The sequence below is a fragment of the Oppia nitens genome, unplaced genomic scaffold (assembly GCF_028296485.1).
Source record: "Oppia nitens isolate AA-2021 unplaced genomic scaffold, nextdenovo-longstitch-racon4-pilon3 scaffold5_pilon_pilon_pilon, whole genome shotgun sequence".
In the NCBI taxonomy this organism is placed as follows: Eukaryota; Metazoa; Arthropoda; class Arachnida; order Sarcoptiformes; family Oppiidae; genus Oppia; species Oppia nitens.
In genome coordinates, this window is record NW_026533243.1 from 937,159 (window position 1) to 960,639 (window position 23,481).

The window sequence follows — 23,481 nt, forward strand, 5'->3', positions numbered from 1 at the left end:
CAAATAATAATAATATTAATAATAATAATATTTGATATATTATATAGAGTTTTATAATTATTTTACATAAAATAATTATCAGTTTTTAATTTGTTTGTCTGGGCAAACAAAATAGATTTATATATATATTTTTAACAGAAAATTTAATGAATTTTATAATAATTTTAATATTTATAAAACAAAGCTATTTGTTTTCACTAATATTTTTTTTATACAAAAATATTTTTTTAAGATCTTATGTGGATTATAGTCAGTCTTTGAGATGTTTGAGACTATTTTTTTTAATTAAAACAATAATTATATCACTTATTATTAGTTGGTTTTTTAGTTTGAGATTTATATATATAAATATAATTATATAAATTATTTTTTTATATATGTATTTTTAAGAAAAAAAAATTTACATCAAACATTAAATAATACTGTTCAACAAAAAAACATTATGTTATGTTGTTTTTCAGTATTCAATTAAAATACATCTACCGGTAAATATTAATTAAATATTAGAGAGCTATTTAATAATAATAATTATTATTATAATTATAATAAATGTTTAAATATTTGTTAGTATTTTGAACATTGAGTAAATGAAAAAAAAAGTTTAAACAAAATGTTATTTTTAAGGATAATATGGATAAATATTTTTATCATATAAATTAAAATACTAAAAAAATTAAAATAAACTAAAAATTAATATCTTTTCACTATTAAAGTAAATAACAAAATAATTGATTATTTTAACAGATTAAACTATACTAATAAAATAAATGAAAAATATAAAGTTATAAAGTTAAAGTAATAATTAAATAAAATATTTAAAATAAAGTCTAAAATATAAGAATCAAAAAAATTTAAGTCAATTAAACAAATAAAAATTGTAAAAACGATAATAAAAATAAGTGTAATTTTTAGTGTAATTTCAATTGAATACTAAAAAAATAAATTAATAAAATTCGATGATTTTTTGTATGTTTTTTTAATGATTTAGCGGTAATTCGGCGGTATTATCGGCACCGTTGGCCGAATCGTCGGCTAATATAACAAATGCCGGCTGCGATTGAGATTCGGCAGCCGATGTCTCACCGGCTGACGATTCTCCATTAGATTGACTATCGATCTGATCTGAACTGATGACCACTTGCTGGTGCATCGGTTCCGAATCGGCAGCGGCCGGACCTGAATTGATGGCCACTGGTATGTATCGGACACCGGGTTGGGCGGCGTGTTTGGCGCCGACGTATTCGCGCCACAGTTTCAGTTTTGTAGCCGACTGGATATCGGGCAACGGTTTGGACATAAAGTGAAAACCTTTTCCCTGTCCGACGGGAGACATGGCGTACATATTATCGTGACTTTCGGACGTCTGCGGCTCCAATTGATCGTTGTTGTCGTCATTGGGCCCATCGTTGCCGTCCGGATCGTAATAGACAATGGCCACTTGTTCGGCGGCCTCGGAAGGGGACGTGTCGTGATCCGAATCGATGTGATTGGACTGTTGTTGAACGCCACCGGCCGATTGGTACTGGACGGGCATCGGTACGTGATAGGGTACCGGGATTTCAATAGGAATCTCGATCACTGGCCGCATAGATTGGCGCTGATACTGGATGGTAGGTCCGCCGTTGGCAGCGGAACTTTGATATGGGGACTGATATACTGGTCTTTGGTATGAGGCCACCGGTACGGGCATATGGACTGGAGTCGGAATTTCAACCGGAATCACTTGTCGCTGCAAGGAATGGTATCTAAAACAAGAGGAGACAACAATGGGATGAGATTTTCCTCATTAATATCAAAGCTTTAAATAGCAACTCTGGTTGTGGACAACATACCCGACGGGTAGAGCGTAAGGCATCTGTTGGTACATTGGCATTGAACTCTGTGTTGTTGTTGTTGTTGTGAGCCGTAATAATGATSATCGGGTTGGCTATGATGGCTCATACGTGATTCGGCCATTTGCATGGGCATTGGCACGTGGGCCAACATGACAAGCACTGGCTGGACGGGTGGCAACGGTCGATGGGCTATCTGTGCTCTCTGTGGTAGCATAGGTGCTGCATAGGAACGTTGCGGTATAGCTATCGATGCCATGCGCTGCTGTTGCGGTTGGGCAATGATTCTGATTGGTGGACGCATAGGCTGGCGCATCATCGGTGGTCGCGGCATTGGTCGACCGTACATCGGAGGTTCGCGGCTATCATCTGACCGCATACTGGCCAACAATAGGGGCATTGTCTCGTCTTCGGCATCATCGTCCTTGTCTTTAGCCATCATTGGACCTAATATTTGACATTATTTTTAATAAATTTTATTTCCATTTTATAAAATTTTATAAATAATATTATTTACTAATTGTTAACTAATATAACTACTGTAACTAACTTATACTGTATTAATACTAGAGTTATTATATATATAATATTGATTGTCATATTGTTGTYCAACAATTTTATCGCTAATTTGGATTATACATGACTTTAATCTAACTGACCACTACTCAAATGCCTGTTTTTTTTAATTTGATTGTTTAGTCTCTCTATTAATTGGTCCTAACCATTATGATGAGCTCGTGCGGCGGCGGCCAACAATCTGGTCATCATAGCTGCGGCGGCCATCCGGAGCAACGGGTTGGGTGTTTCGGGTGGTGTCAACTGTTGTTGCATTTGCAGCGGAATTGAAAACTTCCTCATTCTTGTGGCCCATTTAGCGTTTACTTTGTCAAATGGGTTACGGGAGTCATCACTGTCACCACCACCAGCACTGGTAGATTGATTATTATGTCAAACAAATATTATTATTTTATATATATATAAATATTATAGTATAAAAATATAGTAAAATAGTTATATTTTTAGAGATTTATTTGTTTCAAACTTTCTTTCTTTTAATTGTTTTTTTTGTGTGTATTGTTTTGTTAGCTATTTATGTATATAATTATGTTTGGTGTGGTTATTAAAAACTCATTAAACATTTTTTTATTATTACTATTTTTATTTCAATCCCGTGCCCAAACCGTGCTGATTGTTTGYGTGTCTATTATTATCATCATATTTGTGTGATTGTTATTATTATGATTTTTATTACTATTTAAAGGCAGTCATTGAACCAAAAAATGGTTAGTTTAGAAAATATAATTTTCTATATTTATAAACTATTACTTGAAATAAATTTTTAGTTTTTAATTATAACTTTTACTTATTGTTTGCAATCTCTCTCTCTCTCTCTCTCTCTCTCTCTCTCTCTCTTTCTCTTTCTCTCCTTTTCATCACTCAATCACTTTCTATTCAAATAAGAAACCACTTATATATTAGATGTCACTTATGAAACCAAACTACCAATGCTTTTGAATGCCGACAATACTATTCAATATTACCTTCAAAGATATCTTCACTATTGTTTGCAAAAAAAACTTATCAAACATTATGTAATCCTAACGACACAAACACTTAGACAATGAGAGAGAGAGAGAGAGAGAGAGAGAGAGAGATAGAAAAAAAACAAAATACAAACTACTCTTAATCCATGTCCTCATAATTTTTAGGGCTAATTATAGGGGAACTGTCATACATACATACAATCATCTCATTGAGTAATCATCTCATTGATCATATATAGTATTGTATAGTAAATGTCAAATATATACAACAAAAAAGTCATACAAAAACAACAACAACACATCAATTATGATGTGTGACATCTATTCTTCAATTATTTTTATATGACATTAATATCATACCTGAACGGTAACTGTGCCTCATTATTGTCATTGACGGCACTGTTGTCATCTTTTTCCTCCTCCCTGTCCTTATTAAACGGTGCACTCAAATGCAAACCCATCAGCCGCTCGATGAACACCAGTCTAGGGTTTTGCTTTTCATCGCCGACGGCACCGTTATCTCCAATCTTGTCCTCGTCATCGTCGGCGGCGTTGGCGTTGGCAATAATAAGCGCCGGACTATCATTAGTTTGGCTGTCGCTGTCAGAGTTGATTCCTCCGCGTTCGGAGTCATCCGAAGTGGTAGTGGTGGTGATCACCGACTCTTCGGTGGTCGGCGTCAATGTTGTTGTCACCGGCGACTCGCTTGTCGAGTCTACGGTCGATGACGGAACACCTTCGCCGGGAACCGAACCTATTATCGATATTCGTTGTTCGGTTGAGCCTAACGGCTGACTGTCCTCCAAAGGGAATGCCATTCCATATTGACTTTTCTAATATATATATAATTAGAGGACAGAATCATTATTATGTTATCAAATTAAATCTATTTAAATYTTAAGTAATTAGTTAATAATAATAATAATAATAATAATAATAATTAGGATGTTGTGATAAAATTGTTTTTTTAATTATTAATTTTTTTATATAAATATTAATATAATTCAAGGATTATATTTAGTAATCAAAATTATAATTTTCAGTTATCTAATGTGTTATTAGTTAGAATGTCTATATATATTATTTTTTTAAAAAGTGCATTAATTTTTTAATTAATAATAATTTGATTGTCTGTTTACGCATCAAAAAAAATTTTCTCATGAAATTATTAGATTTAATATCATTGAATCAACAACAACAACAAAATTTAATTATAAAATAACTAAAATCATTAGATTATTATAAATATTAATAGTAATTATCTCTAAAATTACTCAAATTATTTAATTAAAAATAACTTCTGTTTTTATAAATGATTAATAAAATAAATTACATATTATTAATAAATATTATAATATATATGAAATATTTATATTGTATTATCAATTCATGTCTGTTTTTATTATTTTTTTAAATCAAACAAAAATAATTGATTAATTAATTGTCAATTGTATACTTAAGTACTATAATATATATATATATATTGTATATATTAAATAAAAATTAATAAGTTTTTATTCTGTGAAACTAATARATTATTATAACTGCAGAAATAAATTTATTAGCAAATAGGAAGTTATCATTAATAAAATTAGAGAAATAAAAAATTATTTTTTTTCAAAAGATTTATACAGATTTATATGAATATTTATTTTATTTTAAGTAATAATTTATTTTTATATTTTTTTGTAACTATTTCTATTTCTACAAAAAAAGTATGTTTATTTTCTCATCGATTAGATATATACAGTCAATTTGAATGATAATTAATTTAAATTAAATTCAAATTTGTGTGTAATCTCTATGAGAGACTTTTTTAAAAATGATAAAAATTAAAAATAAATTAGCATTTGTCAGGGGATGTCTGTTAGGAAAGTTTGAACTAAAAAAAATAAATAAATAAAAAACTATATATATATTATACAGTATATATATACATAGATTACACAATATTATAATTTATAATACAATTTTTTAGATACAAAAGTAGTTTTTAATGCTCTCTTAATTTATCTTTTAAAAATACAGACAATTTACTTATTTATATATACAGTATATATATATATATATATATATAGTATATGCTATCTATACCTGTACAAGATAGATATCATATAATGTTAAAATAATATAAATGTCTTTAAAAGTTTTGATTTATTATTATTTGTTTTTTATTGTTTAAATTCTAAAATATAAAATTAGAGCTGAAAAATAGTTGCTTTTGCTAATTATTTATCTATTAATACATTAATTTATATATATATATACAGTATATATATATATAATTTATATGCGTTATATAATATTATAACAATAGAGTTTTGAAACAAACAAAAGTTTTTTTAAAAAATAATAAAAATAAAAAAATAATAAAAATAAAATAATAACAAAATTGTAGATCAATTAATATTGTCGTATGGGGTATGTTATCGGGCACTGTTGGCACTGTTCAACTGTTAGGGCACTGTTAGCTGTGATTATTATTATTATTATTATTATTATTATTATTATTATTATTATTATTATTATGATTGTTGTTGTGAATCCGTCAACAGTTTTGCTTAGTTTGTTATTAAGTTTAATTTATATCTTAATTTTTTCATTATTATTATTATTATTATAAATATAACGAAACAATAACTTTACTCAAGAGAAATGGTTGACTCACTTTTTTTTGTGAGACAATATACTAAAGAAACAACAAAAATATTTGCCCATTAATTTTAGTAGACATTTGTGAGTCTATAGTAATTAGTGGTATAATTTAAAAGTTTAAATACTCATAAAAAAAGTTAGCCTAAAATTTTGTTGTTTAATTAAAACTAAAAATTTTTATACAATATTGTACACAACATACAATATATATAAAGATATTATAATATGATTATAAATTTAAAAAAATAAATACTTGTAAATTGTTTTAGAATAAAATAATAAATAGATAAATATCTGTTTTTTTAAAAAAAGAAAACTATTATAAATTTATTTTGAAATACTATTATACAAATACTAACCTAAATATAATTGAAATAAATAAAGTTTTTATCATTTAATTGTCCGCTAATTTGTTAAGTAATTGTGTATTTTAAGGATCAGAAAAATATATCATATCTCAGATTGATATCACAAACGTGAGACTAATATTTCAATTACTAGAAAAATAAAGTCTCAAATAAATATCTATTTTATAGTATACTGTATTAGTTATAAAACTATAAATAATTTTTTTAATYATAAATATATAAAGTAATAAAAAACAACTAATAATTAAATTAAAATATTTTTACAATTGATATTACTATCGATAATCAAATGTAAAATCATCAAAACATAGTTACTATTAWTTATTTATCTTATATTAATAGTTAGCATTATCATGATATGGGATCGCATCTAAAAATATAATATAATTGTATAACAAATATACTAAAAATATATTTTTAAAATTAACATTAGTCTATCATTTCCCATGTAAGCTAACATTAGTAAATAGTGAATAACATATTAAACAAAATAGATATCACTTTTCATGACTTGGCATAACATTTAAAATTATAATTATTTTTTATAAATTTATATATATATATAATAATAATAATAATAATAATATTGAATGAAAAAATAATTTTCAAAATAAAATACATGATATAGTTTAATGAACTTTTTTAAATGTATTGAATATAACAATACAACAACAAAAAATAAATGTATGAAAATTTGTTTTTTGTTAAATTTAATTTTACTATTGTGTGACTAAATTTTTGTATTCACAAAAAAATATTTTTTTATTATTATTAATAAATGTCACCATAATTAAGTATAATAATTATTGTATTTTTCAAATATGCTAAATATATTGCTATAATTAAATGTTATTTATAAAATTTATATACAGTATATATAATTTCTAGCCAATTAATTAGCATTATAAAAAAAATTTTCCCATAGATATTTACTGGTAGTTAATGTTAATAACTATAGTAGTTTCTCATCGTATAAATAAATATTCAGGGTAAATAAATAATATATATATATATATATATATAWAATATACATAGTATTATATTTTCATAGTTTATACATAAACAGAAAATGTAAATATAAAAACATTGTTGAATAAAATGAATATAAAACACTATTTTTATTTAAAAACATTTTTTTAAAAACATTTGAATAGAGAGAAAATAAGCGAAAAGTCTTTTTAAWATACAAATGAAAAGTTATTTGATTATATTATTTAGTTATTATACAAATATTTTTATTTTTCTATTATTATTATTTAAATCTAAATGTTTAATAGTTAAAAGTATTTTTAAACATTAGATACAGTACTTTACTAACATAAATAGCATATAAATAACTATACAATAAAATAAACAAAAAATTATTTCATGCATTATAACACAAATATAGACTTCAATTTTAACTAAACATTGAATGAAAAATAAAATTTTTCTTTATTTTTCTTTCTATATTTAAAACTGTTATATAATACATGTTTACTGTATTATTATTATTTCTATGTTTGGGTTGTTGTACACAATACAGCACAGGTAGACATATATATAGCATTCAAGTGCTGTTAGTTTTTTAGTTTTTTTACTTTTTAGCGTTAGGATTATCTATAAGTTTAATTTTATTTTTATTTATACTTTTTTTGTTGAAAGCATATATGAAACTATAATATTAAAAAAATATAAGCAAAAAATAGGGACACGTCCTTAATTATAAGGAAAGTTAGTGTATTTATTTCAAAATAATAATCATATAATTATAATTACAGCTAACAATAATAAAAAAACAAACAAAAAATAACCACACAATTGATGAATAGCGCGCTATATATATATATATACACTATATAAACATTATATAATATTTTAATAATATGCATGAATATATAATTTATAATTAAAAATTTTTTTAAAAAATTAATATATTAATTTGGGTTAGATTTATATATACGATTACCGTATATGTTATGTGCGATATGTATTTTTTAAAGGTATGTTATGGCTATGTTATGATAAAAATAAGGTATGATAGGAGCGGAACAGTTAGATATATACATACCGTTTCTTCCTTATTCTGTGCCAAAGCGATTGAACACACGGCCACTGGTTTTATTGATTTAATTATAATAAATTTAAATAGAAAATAAATAATTTTTAATAATAATAATTATAAACAAAAAAACAACAAAAATATTTCAATTTAAAACTTAAAAGTTTTAACTTTTAGGTTAAAAGAAAGATTTTAAAAATTTAAATTATTTATAATAATTTTTATTTACCTAATAATAGTAGCAAAGTTATGGCTCCGACAAACTTCATTGTTTTTGATGGGACCGTTTCATATACCCTAACACCAAAAAATATAGGAAAAGATATATATATATATATATATATAAATAATCAAATAATTTAGTTAAAACACAAAATCRGTTACAAAACATTGTAGTATTTTTACTGATTATGATTATGACAGTCAAGTAATAACAATTAATTATTTTTTTAAAAGAAAAAACACATATAWTATGATATTGAATATATGTATCATATATTATATATTTCAAATAACAAATAGAAAATTTAAAAAAAACTTAATTATTAGAAAAAATATGCATATATTTTAACAATTACGATTAAATATTTTTTGGTTAAATATAATTATATTAAATATCTAATAAATTAGTTAAAAATATTTTTATTAACACTAACTTGTTGGCATAAATGGAAATTTTATTAACTATTGGTTGATATGATTTATGACCAGATTTTTTAGTATTATCATTATTATTATTAGTTGTATTGTTAGTATCACTTTTAGTGGACACAGCATTTGTATTTGATTTTTGATCACAACTTTTTGATATTACTGCTAATGTCATAGTGTGTATTGATTGCCACTTTAAGACATAGACTGTTATAAACTGATTGTATATAAATGACTGAATGAGAGAGAGATATATAGTATAGAGGACAGTGTGATATAAAGTTTATATTATAAACACAYACTGGTTCTCTCCAATTATAATTTAATTGAAATAATAATAATAATAGTTATATAAAAGTTTTTAAAAAGCCACTTAAGTGTTGAGACAACTTTGTCTATGAAATTGCATTGTGTTTACTATTATTGTCTAATAAAGATTATACTATTTGTCAGATATACTCCTATCGTGTCGTAAGACAACACCTCTCATAAATGACTTTATAAGGTGTGTATGTGTGTGTATGTCTGTGTATGTATGTGTGTGTTAAATGTTTTCTTGTATGACTCTAATAATATAATAAAAGGACTGCACAGCAGCAGCAACTACAGCACAGTTAGCTATTAAAGTTTGAAAAGAGTCTAATGATTTGCTTGAGGTGTCTTTGCGGACGATAACCTGGGCTGACCTTCGCGCTACTGCCTGGGCTGCTGTCATACAACTGAGCTAACGGTGCCCTGAGCTCCTACTATCAGTGCTCGACACATAACCCCATACACACCAATACAACAGTTACAAAAACTGTTGTTTTTATGTTTAATATGTATAATATACAGATATGATTTGAATTGTAGTGAATTTATGGGTGTTTTATAGTATATAAAAATTATATCTGTCTTTCTTTATCTATTGTCAGCTCCCGATCCTATTATACAGTAGACATACACAATCATATTGTAATATAAAAATTAACACAACTATATAATAATAATAATAACTATAATAATACAGTTTTTGTAGTCCTGATTCTCTCTCTCTCTCTCTCTCTCTCTCTCTCTCTCTCTATCACTCAATCATATGGTGTGAAGTCGAGTGAGAAATGGGACGAAAAAAGCGATTGTCATTAATTTAGGCCAATGAACATACAAAAGCTGATCAACGACTTCAATACCTACACCAGTAGTTATTATATATTAAACTGTCATAGAGGAGGGACAGGTATGCAACAACAAAAAAATGCTATAATTTTTATTTAATAATATGTGTGTATGTGAAAGGAGAGATCAATTTTTCCAAAAAAAATCCTAACCATTGATGATATCCCAAAAAAGTGATGATTGACTGCACCACAGATTTTCTGACACCTCTTTCTGATCCATCACATCATTTGATGAGTGAAAACCCCAATAACAGAGCTGTTTGTCATACCTGTTGGCCAAACAATTCATGCGGACAACGATTAACAACAACGACGACGACAATGACAACCATAATTCAGATCAATATAATGTATGATATGACCAATAAAGTCGTGTAATTTCATATACATATAGTTATGACATATGTTATAACTTTCTCTACACACCGATAGACACAACTAACTACTACTCCCTGAACCACAAGATATAATATTATAACTACTACTACAACACCTATTAGACAACATGACTATTAAACCCTCTGATTGTTCCCAAAAAAAAAATTGTATCATTTAATACATAAGTTTCTTTTGAGGAGAAAATATAAAATAAATTGAATTATAATTTTGTTTTAAAAAAACATTAATATATAAATTTGAAATAATAATAATACAATACAATAATAATTTCTTAGCTAACAATTTATAAATGAATTTTACTTTTTATGCTATTTTCTCTCTTTCTCTCTCTCTCTTTCTTTCGCTTACATAATACAAACGATAATAATTACAATAATATATATTTCTACAAAAAAGGTGTCAGTTTTTTAAACAACAACAAAACACTGGAATAACAAAAAATATTTTTTTAAAAACATTAATATTGAAAAGTTCACGAAATTTTCAGATAAAACATATAAAAATCCAAAGAGAAAGAAATATTATATATAATCATAAGCTATGAATGTTTTTTTACAACACAATCGTTAATAACGACAACAATAACTACAACTTTTGCAACAACAACAACAACAACAGTGAAAAAAATAAGTTATGATTTATAATTGTGTTTTGTAAAAATATTATTATATCAATAATACAAAAAAATTATATATTGAATATAATCCCAAATAATACTTATTGTAATTATGTATGTAATTGTTGTAAAGTTATATATATATATATATATGTTTTTTTAATATACACCCCTTTTTTGTTCAACAAAATATTATATCTTTTAATAGATGACAATAAAAATAATTTTGAAAAATACAATTCATAAATCTATATATATAAATACTGTATATAAATTTCAATAAGTATTGTAAAGTATACTTATAACAGTCATTTAGTGTGTTTATGAATAATAATAATAATAATAATTTTCGTTTAGCTTTAAAAAAAATATTTTAAAAGTCATTTTAGGTGTTTAAAACTCAACTATTATTACTACTATTATTATAATATACTCAATACTCATAAATAGAGGGATCAGTAAATTTTTGTTTAAAATCTATAAGTGGTTTGTAAATACAGTTTTATAGTGTGTGTGTGTGTGTGTGTGTGTGTGTGTGTGTGTGTGTGTATTCCTACTAACAGTGAGAGGTTATCTAACCCTAAATCAGGCAATGTTTTTAAAAAATAAAGTTTTAAAGGTTTTTAAAGTTTTTAATGTTATTTTTATTATTATTTATTTATAACACAAATATATGACTTACATTGAATTGAACGCCTTTTTAGCAAACAGTTTGGGTTTTAATTGAAATAACATTTTTATTTTAAAAGTCAAAACCAAAAAATATTTGATAATAAAAGACAAGTTTTTTTCATTAATATATAGTGAGTATTATTATTATCTATTTGTGTCTCTCCTTAATATGGAAGTAATAATTTAAACTCATTTATTTCACAAAAAAAACAATTTACTTATTAATAAATTATTATTATTATGATGTTTTTTATCATCAAATCAAATATTACTAATAAATTATTTCCTATTAAGAGAAAAAATAAATAAACACAAAATTTTCCAATGTTTTAGACAATATTGTATAGTATATGCAGTTTATTAATATATATACATGAAAGTTATAACATATATATATAATTAGTCTCAAATAATAATAATATAAATAAATAAAATACACAATAATATATTAATATACAATCATATATATAATAGTTTATAAATGTTAGTAAAGCAGAACCAAACAATACTTTTGTATACTTCACTCCAATATTGTTTAAATTTTGTTATTAAAAAAAACTTTTAATGGTTTTCAATATACAGTATATACTCTCAACAACAAAAATTTTTAAGCAAAAGTCGTGTCCCTCTATCTCTCTCTCTCTCCATACAAATACATACAAACAAATGAAATCAAATACAAAAGTGTAATTACTGTATGAAATAAATATGTATTTAATGGCAAAATTATTTCTAGTGATGGCTATTACATAATCATTATTATTATTATTATAATACTGTACTGTATATTATGATTATTTTTGATTATGATTGCAATTTAAACATATTTTCTTGTTTTGTTGATCCGTAACCTCTTTTTTTCTCTCTTCAATAATTATTAGGCAAATAGTGAGAGTAATGGCTTTCAACAACAATATCAACAAAAAAATTATTTTATAAATTTTCTCTCCAAAACAAAACCGGAAGAAGAGTTGTATTTTATAAAAATATAAATTTTTTATTATACCGTATAATAGATATCTATATTTCTTTAATTGAAAACTACTTTTTCTTGTTGTTGTTATCTTTATTATCAATTGACTTCTTGTCGTCGATTGTCATACTTTTTGCGCTCAATTTGCTATTTAAATAAGCAGTTTGTTTAGTATTGAGAGTCTAAGCAAAATAAATGATTAGTTATGTCTTAGAGATTGAGATAAATGCCAGAAATATATATATATATATATATATACAATATATATAAAGTGATAATTTAAATAATAAACATATATATCATTGGCTCAGTTATGCTGTCAAACGACAGGCCAAGTCTTTATATATACTGTACAGTATATATACATTAGTATTAGTTGACACAGTCTTTAGGCAATAATATACTGTATAATATATATATATTGTATAACTAACTAACTTATTGGCAAAACAAAGTCCTTATTATTGTATAAAATTATTTTTTTAATGAACTGTTGGCTATGATATGCCTACAGGTGTTTCCAGAGGACAGTAATTTGTTGGTACACTTCCAGCAGCTGAGAGCAGGCCAACAATAGGTACCAGAAATCAGTCTTTATATTTATATGAGAATCACTGGTGAATATCACTGATTTTAAAATGACATCAAATATGATTATATGATATCTATAATAATAATATCATATATTTTTTTTGGTGTTGTGTTTGAAATTAGATGAGAAAAAAGAGAGAGATGTGCGCGACATATGTCGGGCATTATATACCATCAATCCATTAACGGTGTGTGAAATGGTTGTACAAAAAAATATATACAGTATATATAATTTCATTGACTTCCCTGAGCTTTAATCTAAACTACCCCAGAGCTCAGGCAGCTCTTTTAATATGATAATATAATCAAAATGTTGATTAACTGAAAAAAATAAGGACCAGTAGTCTCATGTGTTTGGTTGGTGCCGATGTCGGTGATGTCCTAACACACACACGATATCATATTTTTTTGTTTTGTTGATATCCTAATTGACATTGTATTAGTCAACTGGTCTAACTTTTTATTCATTGTCAATTATATGTCTAAAACATTTATTTTTATTTTGTTTTTATTTTTGTTGGTTGTATTTATTTATTATGCGATTTAAAATGAGTACTTGAAGTTAATGGCAATTATCTCTCATCACACAAATGGTATAAATAATAATAATAATAAAAATCTTGAGGTTTTTAAAARCATTTAAAAATTTCAGAGACACTTATTTAATATTATAATCTTATAATCATTTGTTTTATGTTTACGGAAAAACATAACAACAAAAATATTTTTAAAAAATTGCTTATAAAATATTGCAATACTTTATTTAATATTATAATTGTATAATCATATAATGATTGCCACATATAAAAAAACAATTACTTACATATAATTTTCAAAGATATATATATTTGAACTCAATTTTTATTTATGTTTTTTTAAAATAATTTTTTCAAACTTAAATCAAATCTTATAAATCGTATAAATAATATTTGTTTTTTGTGTTTTATTTGTTTTTATTCAACAAATTATTAATATAAGCCATCAAATTGTGAGAAATGTTTTTATTTTATTTTATTGATTGTCTCACTTAAAGTTAAATCTTATTAATCATAATAAGTAATAAAATTAATAATAATAATAATAACTTATAGGATAACTAAAAAATTTTAATATTAATATTATCCTTGAAATGCAATGCTAATTTTTTTTAAAAATATTTTTATTATCTCATAATATTCTAACCAAACATAAGGTTAATTCACTTTATATTTATATTATTAATGAATAAATTATTTATTATAATACGATAATACAGTACTTAATAATGATAATAATAATAATAATATGAATAATTATTAATAATTATTAAAAATCCTTAAGCTTTTAAAAATGTTTATGAAATGAGTAATAATTGAAAATTATAAGTAAAACAAAAACAACAACAAACCATTTAAAAAAAACTTATAGCAAAAAATCATAAATYATATCAATAAATAGATATTAATAATTTTTTTTGTGTAAAAATTTACATTAAAAATAATTGCAATTTGAAAAATATATATATATATGCAAACATTTGATATGCAATATATAGTATTATTATTAACTATTACTGAGAACTGGGAGGTAAAATACTAAGTAATTCCCTGGGAATTATTGCAAATAACTAGAAAAACCAAACATAAAATAAACCAACAAAAAAACAAATATTTATTTTATGTTTGTTTGTTTGTTTGGTGGACAGGGATCTTCAACATACCTGACGACGCGATAGAGAACAGCCTTAACGGCTTTTATGCCGGTGTCTTCAGTTTGTTGGTGTTTATCAGTTTTTTGATCCACAGCTGATGTCTTTATCGGGAACTCCTTATTATTATTATGGCTGATCACTGATACTACGGGCAGCTTCTCATTCAATGGCTTATTGGTATTATCAACAGCAGCAGCTGCAGCACTGATAGTTTTATTATTATTACTACTATTATTGACTACTCGTTGTTTACTACAGTCACAGGTCTTTATATAGATGTTCCGGGTGTCTGAACACTGGGCACAATGAGCTCCAGCCATCATCGCATAGCTTTTTATAACTAAAACTGAAAAATATTTCGGCTATACTACTAGCGCTCAAATTTGACTAAAAATTATTATTAGCAATAATAGTAGTAGTATTAGTATTAATAGTATTAAAAACAGGAGAGTTGGCCTAATCAGCGGTTGGCGTAAAACAGTTATATAACTACAACAGTATAAAACAGTACGGGAACAGCACCGCCACCATCAACACAGCACCTGGACTTGTTATACAGGTATTACTATTACTGTATTTTCTATAACTATTAGGCTATGCACAGGTATGTGCTGTTGTTGTTGTTGGCTGTGCTTCAAAAAGCGGCTCAACCTGTTTTAGGTTTTGTATATTACATATACATCCATTGGGACGGATGGTTCACTACCCTAGTTATCCCTAACGGTGTGCTGACATACATATTATACATATAACGGGGATCACATAGACTATGTGTATGTGTATGTGTATGTGTATGTGTATGTGTATGTGTATGTGTATGTGTATGTGTATGTGTATGTGTATGTGTATGTGTATGTGTATGTGTATGTGTATGTGTATGTGTATGTGTATGTGTATGTGTATGTGTATGTGTATGTGTATGTGTATGTGTATGTGTATGTGTATGTGTATGTGTATGTGTATGTGTATGTGTATGTGTATGTGTATGTGTATGTGTATGTGTATGTGTATGTGTATGTGTATGTGTATGTGTATGTGTATGTGTATGTGTATGTGTATGTGTATGTGTATGTGTATGTGTATGTGTATGTGTATGTGTATGTGTATGTGTATGTGTATGTGTATGTGTATGTGTATGTGTATGTGTATGTGTATGTGTATGTGTATGTGTATGTGTATGTGTATGTGTATGTGTATGTGTATGTGTATGTGTATGTGTATGTGTATGTGTATGTGTGTATTATATACCTAACCCATAGTTTCAGTCCTCTATTGTCAGCCAAAAAACAAATAGAATTTGTTATCATTTTTTGCTATTTTTTCACTTATACTGTATTTAATTTTTTTTCTCTCTCTCCCTATAAAATTATATAAAAAAGTAAATTTCAGATATATTTTTGACTTTTATTTGTAATGAAAAACAACATTTAATACTTAATTAAAGTTTGTTGAACTGCTCTCTCTCTCTCTCTCTCTCTCTCTCTCTCTCTCTCTCTCTCTCTCTCTCTCTCTCTCTCTCTCAYTCTCTCTCATTCACTCACTCACTCACTCACTCACATAAAATTTAATAAGAGGTGTTTGTTATTGTTATTTGTTGTAAAAATCTTAAAATAATTTTTTTTATATATGTTTATAAAACTCAAGTGTCATGTATTTTAAATAATAGATATATTTTGTGTCAACAGTTTTCGTAAAAATATTATTATTATTATTTTATTTTTTGTTAATATGTTTATACACTATATAATAAAACCATTAATTAAGTAATTCATTAAACAATAAATTTATAGTTTATTTAGACATTAAGTCTACTTAATCTATGATTTAAAAAATTATATTGCACTATTTTTCCTTAAATTTTATTTATTTTTATTTTTTTTAAATATTTATTATTGTTATTATTTTTTGTATTATTTAAATATATTAATTATATTTTAGTTTTATTGTTTTTATTATCCAAATTCTACGTAAAATATAAAACTTTAATTATTAGTTTGTGTGCAAATAAATATGCATTTTAAAATTTATTATATGTTTATAATAATATTAATAATATTATATTTTTCATAGAAAAAATTAACATTTATTTTCAATTGTAAAATAATAACTAAAATTATAATTTATATTATAAACAACTTTGTAATAACCCTTTACAATAGATTTTTAATTTTATTTATGATTATTATTATTAATAGTATTATTACTAAAATAAAACATAAATAAATATTGTTTATTATAACACTAATAAAATATTATTAAACTTTTATGTATGTGACATAAATAAAATAATCACAATATTTATTATGTAATTTTTTTGCTCTTTGATAAAAATTTAAATATAAATATATAACTGTTTTAGCCTTAATTAAAATATAATAAACAATTGCTTTGTTTTTAAGTGACCGAAACATTTGTCCCGAAACAAGACATACATATAGTTTTTTAAAAATGTGTTTATAATAATTGCAACAAAAATTTGGTGTAGACTTTAACATTAATTTGGCTATTAATTTAGTTTACAAAATATAATTTTTAAAAATAATTATGCATATATTCAAATAAAATAAAAATCATAAATTTTATAATATATTTGCTAAATAAAAAGTTTATACAATATATATTTATAAAAAAAATTATATTTGTTTGTATACAATATATAAAGTAAACTTTATATTATATTTGTATGATTGTTTCAACAATAAACAACAATATTAATAATAATATCAACAACAACAACAAAATTAACAAAAATATAGCGTAAAAAATATAACCAACATTTTTTGATTGCTATTTGTGATAAACCGTAACACAAAAAACCAAAAACAAAAAACATTTGGTACTCATTCATCACTTAATAAAAATTGATTTTTTTTAATTTATAATATTCTTGTTGTTTGTCCTTTTTTATCGACAAAACAAAACAAACAAATCTAGCAAAACAAAAGTTATTTGTTTAATAATAATTATAATAATAATAATATTTTCTTTTAAATAGTTTTTACTTACATTGTCTTTACTATAAATATACAGTATATATATATATATATATATATATATATATATATATAAACATTAGATTTATTATCAAATATATCTCTAAAAAAATTTTGCAAATACTTAACTCAATATAATTGTTATTATATAGTGTATAATATATATATATATATATATTATAACTTTTATTGTTTTCATTATAATTATTTATAATACATACATTTTCAAAACTAACTGTATTTAGCAATTATTTATCTACAAAAAATAAATAAATAATAAAAGAAAACTATTTTGAAAGTTCATTAATAAATCGATGGTATTTTTGTTTTGTTTGTTTGCTTTATCAACTCATCTCTCATTTATTATTTATAAATAATAAAACAATTATTTAAACATTAGTTTATCTCATAATTTTTTTCTTGCCAAACAAACTATCAAAAAATATTTTTTTGCTATTTTTATATTTTATTGAAATAACATTTACTGTGTGTATAGATATATGTATGTATTGTTAAGTACACAATAGTTTTTGATATTTTATCGATATTTTAGATTTTTTGACACTATTTTATTCAAACACATGAATTGCATTGAAAATAGCATTTGATTTTTTTTAATATCATTGTAGTAATTGAATTTTTATTTTAAATATTTATATTTTTTATGATGAGTCAAAATAAATATAAAAACTATAATAAACATTTTTATTTAATACAACTATTTATTTTTTGATATATTTGCTATTAATTTTTTTAAAAAAATTATTATTAAATTCAATATTTTTCTTTCTTATTAAATTTAGTGACACTCGACATACATAAACACATAAGTTATTTATTGCTATAAAAAATTATTGTAAAAATAAAAGTTTGTTTATTTTACAAAAATGTGATTATTTTTTTGCAATTTAAGGAAATAAATTGTTTCACTTTTGTTTGAAAGCTATTTATATCATATAAATATATAAAATAATAATAATATTTTTATTTACACACATGCATACACACACACACAGCAAAAATTGTTTTTATAGTAAAAATATTTTTTTCATCTAAAAACCATAAATTATTTGCTCAACTATTGTTGTGACAAAAACTTCAGTATATTTATTCAATTGATATTTTTTTCAGTATTATTTAATATAACTATTAATAACCAACACTAACACTAATATATTATATAATATTAATTATTAGACACTACACTAATTCTTTCATATATTTTTTTACTTAACAAAATAAAGTGTAAATATAATATTAAATTAAAATTAAAAAATACTATTTGTTTTTTTTGCGTACAAATGTTTTATAGTTTTATTTTTATTTTCTAATAATTATGTAATAATATCTTCCTATATTTACTGTCAATTGAACCGGTATTAGCAATATATATATATATATATATATTGTATATTCAGTGTAAATATAGCTAAACAATTAGTGTCCAATAATTTGGTTTTTTAAAAATATAATAATAATAATAATATTGTTTTTAAGGAAGTTTTGTAATGCAAGAAAACACATCATTTGTTTTCTCTCAAAACAAAACATTAATTTATGTTTAAACAAATATAACACACAAAATCATTAATTTGTTTGTTTGTTTTTTTAACTAAATTTAAGACAAATTACTTTTTTTTGTTAACAAAATAAATATCGATATATAACAAATAAATAACTATTATTTAAAATACATGAACAAAATAAACAAAACTAAACTAAAAATTTCAATATTTTTTTGTCTTTTTTAATATTTACTAATACTAAGTAAGTCATGAAAATTAGAAATTTGCTAAAAATATATAAATTATATAAAAATATATATATATATAATATAAGTTTTTGTTGTTGCATTTTTTGCTATTTTGCATATTTATTAATAAACAGTTATTATTATTATTAACATTATTGTAACAATGAAAATATAAATATTATGTTATATTTAAAAATTTATTATTATATTTATATTTATAGATTTCATTTATAAATAAAATGAATAGATTTTTTTCAAAAAAAACTAATAATTATATAATTGTATTTTTTTAATTTTTCAATAAAATAATGAGAGATGATTAGTGAATATGAAAAAACTACTAAAAGAAAATAAACAACAAAACAATGCCCACAAGTGATAACAAAAATTAATAAAAAATATATATATACTGTATATATATTTGTTAAATGCATTTACTATTATTTTTATAATCATTGTTATTATTGTTATTATTATTATTAAAATAAATTTAACTTTCAATTGTTTAACTTATCACACAAATTGCTATTTTATTTCACTGTTTAAATCACACGAAACATCGACACAATATCATTATTAATTTATTTATGGCAGACATGTATATATATATATATAGTGTGTGTGTGTGTGTGTGTGTGTGTGTGAATGTCAATATCCCAAAGCAAAGGGAACGGTATGAATATGTATAATATAGTCAAAAATAGTTTGGAATTTATGTGGGGAAAGAAAATGTATCTAAAAATAAGTGGTGAAACGTTTTGTTAACTATAAAAATATTATATATAACACTTGGTTTTGGTTTAATCCCTAATGTCCTCAATTTGTATGTCATGAGTGATAGTGGTGTATGTTTTTTTTGGGGGTAACAGAGTATTACCACAAAAACTAATTGAATATTTATATAATTTTTTTGGTGAATTATTTAAATATATCACGTTTTTATGTAACATTTTTTGCTCTCTCTCTCTCTCTCTCTCTCTCTCTCTCTCTTCTCAAGACACTCAGAGAGAGAGAGAGAGAGAGAGAGAGAGAGAGAGAGAGAGAGAGAGAGAGAGAGAGAGAGAGAGAGAGAGAGAGAGAGAGAGAGAGAGAGATATTTCAATTCAATTAAATCTACAATTAGTCATAAAAACCAGTCATTAGTTATTTTATTATTAGTTCATAAAAAAGAAAGTTTTATTTTAAAATTTTCTTTATTGTTCTTTTATTATTGCATTTAAATTACTATAAATTTTATAAAAAACATGTTTATATAAWAAAAAAAATATTTAATTATTGTTCAGATTCTATATTAAACATTTAGAAATATTCATTTTAATAATAAATATTTTATTTTTAAAAAGTTTATTGACAACAAAATAAATTATAATATTAATTAATTGGAAAATTTTACACTATTTTATAAATATGATATTACATTATATATGTATATAGATTACTATCGATAATATTATGTATAACATGTTTCAATTTATTTGATCGGTTAAAATTTTGATTGATATTTTAGTTATTGATATTTTATTATTATTAAAACATCATTTTTTTAACTCACTCTTTGTGATTCCCCTCCAAAAATAATATATTTATATTAATGATATAAACTTTGTATTAAATATAATATAAAATTGAATATAAATATAAATTTTAATAATACAAGGTTTGCCAAAATATATACATTTAAAACATTAGAAGTTGAATAACCTATTCATGTAGGGCTTTATAATTCAAATTGATTTTTATATATAATTTTTTTCAAATTTAATGTTTATTTATAATACACAAATAGTGTGTATGTATAACATATTGTATTATATAATAAATAGACATTTATATCAAAAGTCGTGTTTAAAAATATATATACAATTTATACAATACTATAAATGTATAACAAAAATGGATATTAATATTTAAATAGGCATTGACTTTGGTTTGTGTGGCGGAAAAAATTGGTGGTAAAAGTCATGTGAAATATTTGATAAATTAAATATGTATTATATTATAAATGGATTGAGTTGGGGGTGAGTGAGTGGSTGAGAGAGTGAGTGATATATATATAATATAATAACATATATATATATTAGCTATGAATATGTAGAGCACTGATATAATTTATAAATGTTTTTATTTTACTTAAAATACGAAAATCATTTGTCATTACAATAATAGTTACAATAATCATAATATCATTAATGACTGTCTAAACAATTTGTTATATATTTAGGTTTGTTTTGTGTTAAATATTGTTATTTATGAATTTCATTGATTTTCATAAATATAAATAAATTTAATAATAGTTTTTTTTGCCACAAAAAAATCTGTGGTATATTACAGATTGTAATTTACAGTACATAACAATAATGTAATTTATAAATAAGTTTGACGTTTGACACCAATGACTGACTGTCACTTTAACTATAATAAAAAACAATTAATAACAAAATTTGTAGTTTTTATAAACAAAAAATATTTTATCATAAAAAATCTATGTATTATTAAGTAATAAATAAATATATATTTATTGGATAATTTCATACAGTTTTAAATTAACAAATATTTATATTAATCAAAAAAAATTTTTATTAGTAATAAATTTTTATTTTTTTATCTTATATATAAAATCACGATTATTTAGTATATGTTTATACACTATAATTAATAATTTTGTTTTAATTTTAAATTTTTACTATTTATAACTTAGCGTGTCATTTTAAAATAATAGCTTAATTTTCAAACTATAAGTTTATTATACTGAATACACTATATTACTATTTTAAATTAAATTGTATGTTATTTATGTGTATTATATTTATATTAGTCATCAAATTTTTAAATAGAAATTAAAATCAAAACATATGCTATTTATTTATAAATTTTAATTAAAATTATTATTATGATAATCTCTTTTTGTTTTACAATAATACTGTTTAAAAATTACATATATTTTAATAATTTTTAAACTAAATATATATATTATGAGTCTTAATAAATTATTACTAATAATTACTAAATTAATAGTTTTTTAAAATCGCTAAACAATATTTTAAGAGTTATTTATTATTTTTTAATTATTATAATTTTATTTTAAATTATATACAACATGTTTGAAAATACAATGATTTGAATAATTTTTGCAATACTTTATATAATATCAATAAAATTACAGTAAGTTCAGTATAATATAATATAAATAGCTATTGTTTAAATAATTTTTTACTTAATTTTTATAATTTTGTGTTTTAAGGTATAAAAATATATTATTATATTGTAATTACTATAGAAATAAAACAAATAATACCAATTTAATAAATTATGGTAATTAACGTTATTTTCCAAAAATTAAAATTTTCTATTAATACTAGATATTAAATATTAATTAAATAATATGTAATTATGAAAATACGCTATTATTAGGTTCTTATTATTTTTATAGACAATTAACACAAACATATTTATATAAATAATATTAAATATTTATTATAAGTAATAATTTATACACTTATAATAAACTTTATTAAATAAAGTGTTTAGCGCTAAATATTTTTTATA

At 23.0% G+C, this 23,481-nt stretch overlaps 1 protein-coding gene across 1 annotated transcript; it reads right to left on the reverse strand.

Moving 5' to 3' along the window:
- Window positions 1-1,679: 1,679 nt before the first annotated feature.
- LOC128960954 (uncharacterized) lies at window positions 1,680-15,732 on the reverse strand. The gene is made up of 7 exons (XM_054307134.1): window positions 15,199-15,732; window positions 8,670-8,737; window positions 8,450-8,493; window positions 3,737-4,209; window positions 2,555-2,760; window positions 1,833-2,279; window positions 1,680-1,745 (listed from the first exon to the last, which is right to left on the reverse strand). Exons 1-7 carry the CDS (start codon window positions 15,510-15,512, stop codon window positions 1,720-1,722), a joined length of 1,578 nt encoding a protein of 525 aa, XP_054163109.1. The 5' UTR covers window positions 15,513-15,732; the 3' UTR covers window positions 1,680-1,719.
- Window positions 15,733-23,481: the final 7,749 nt, after the last annotated feature.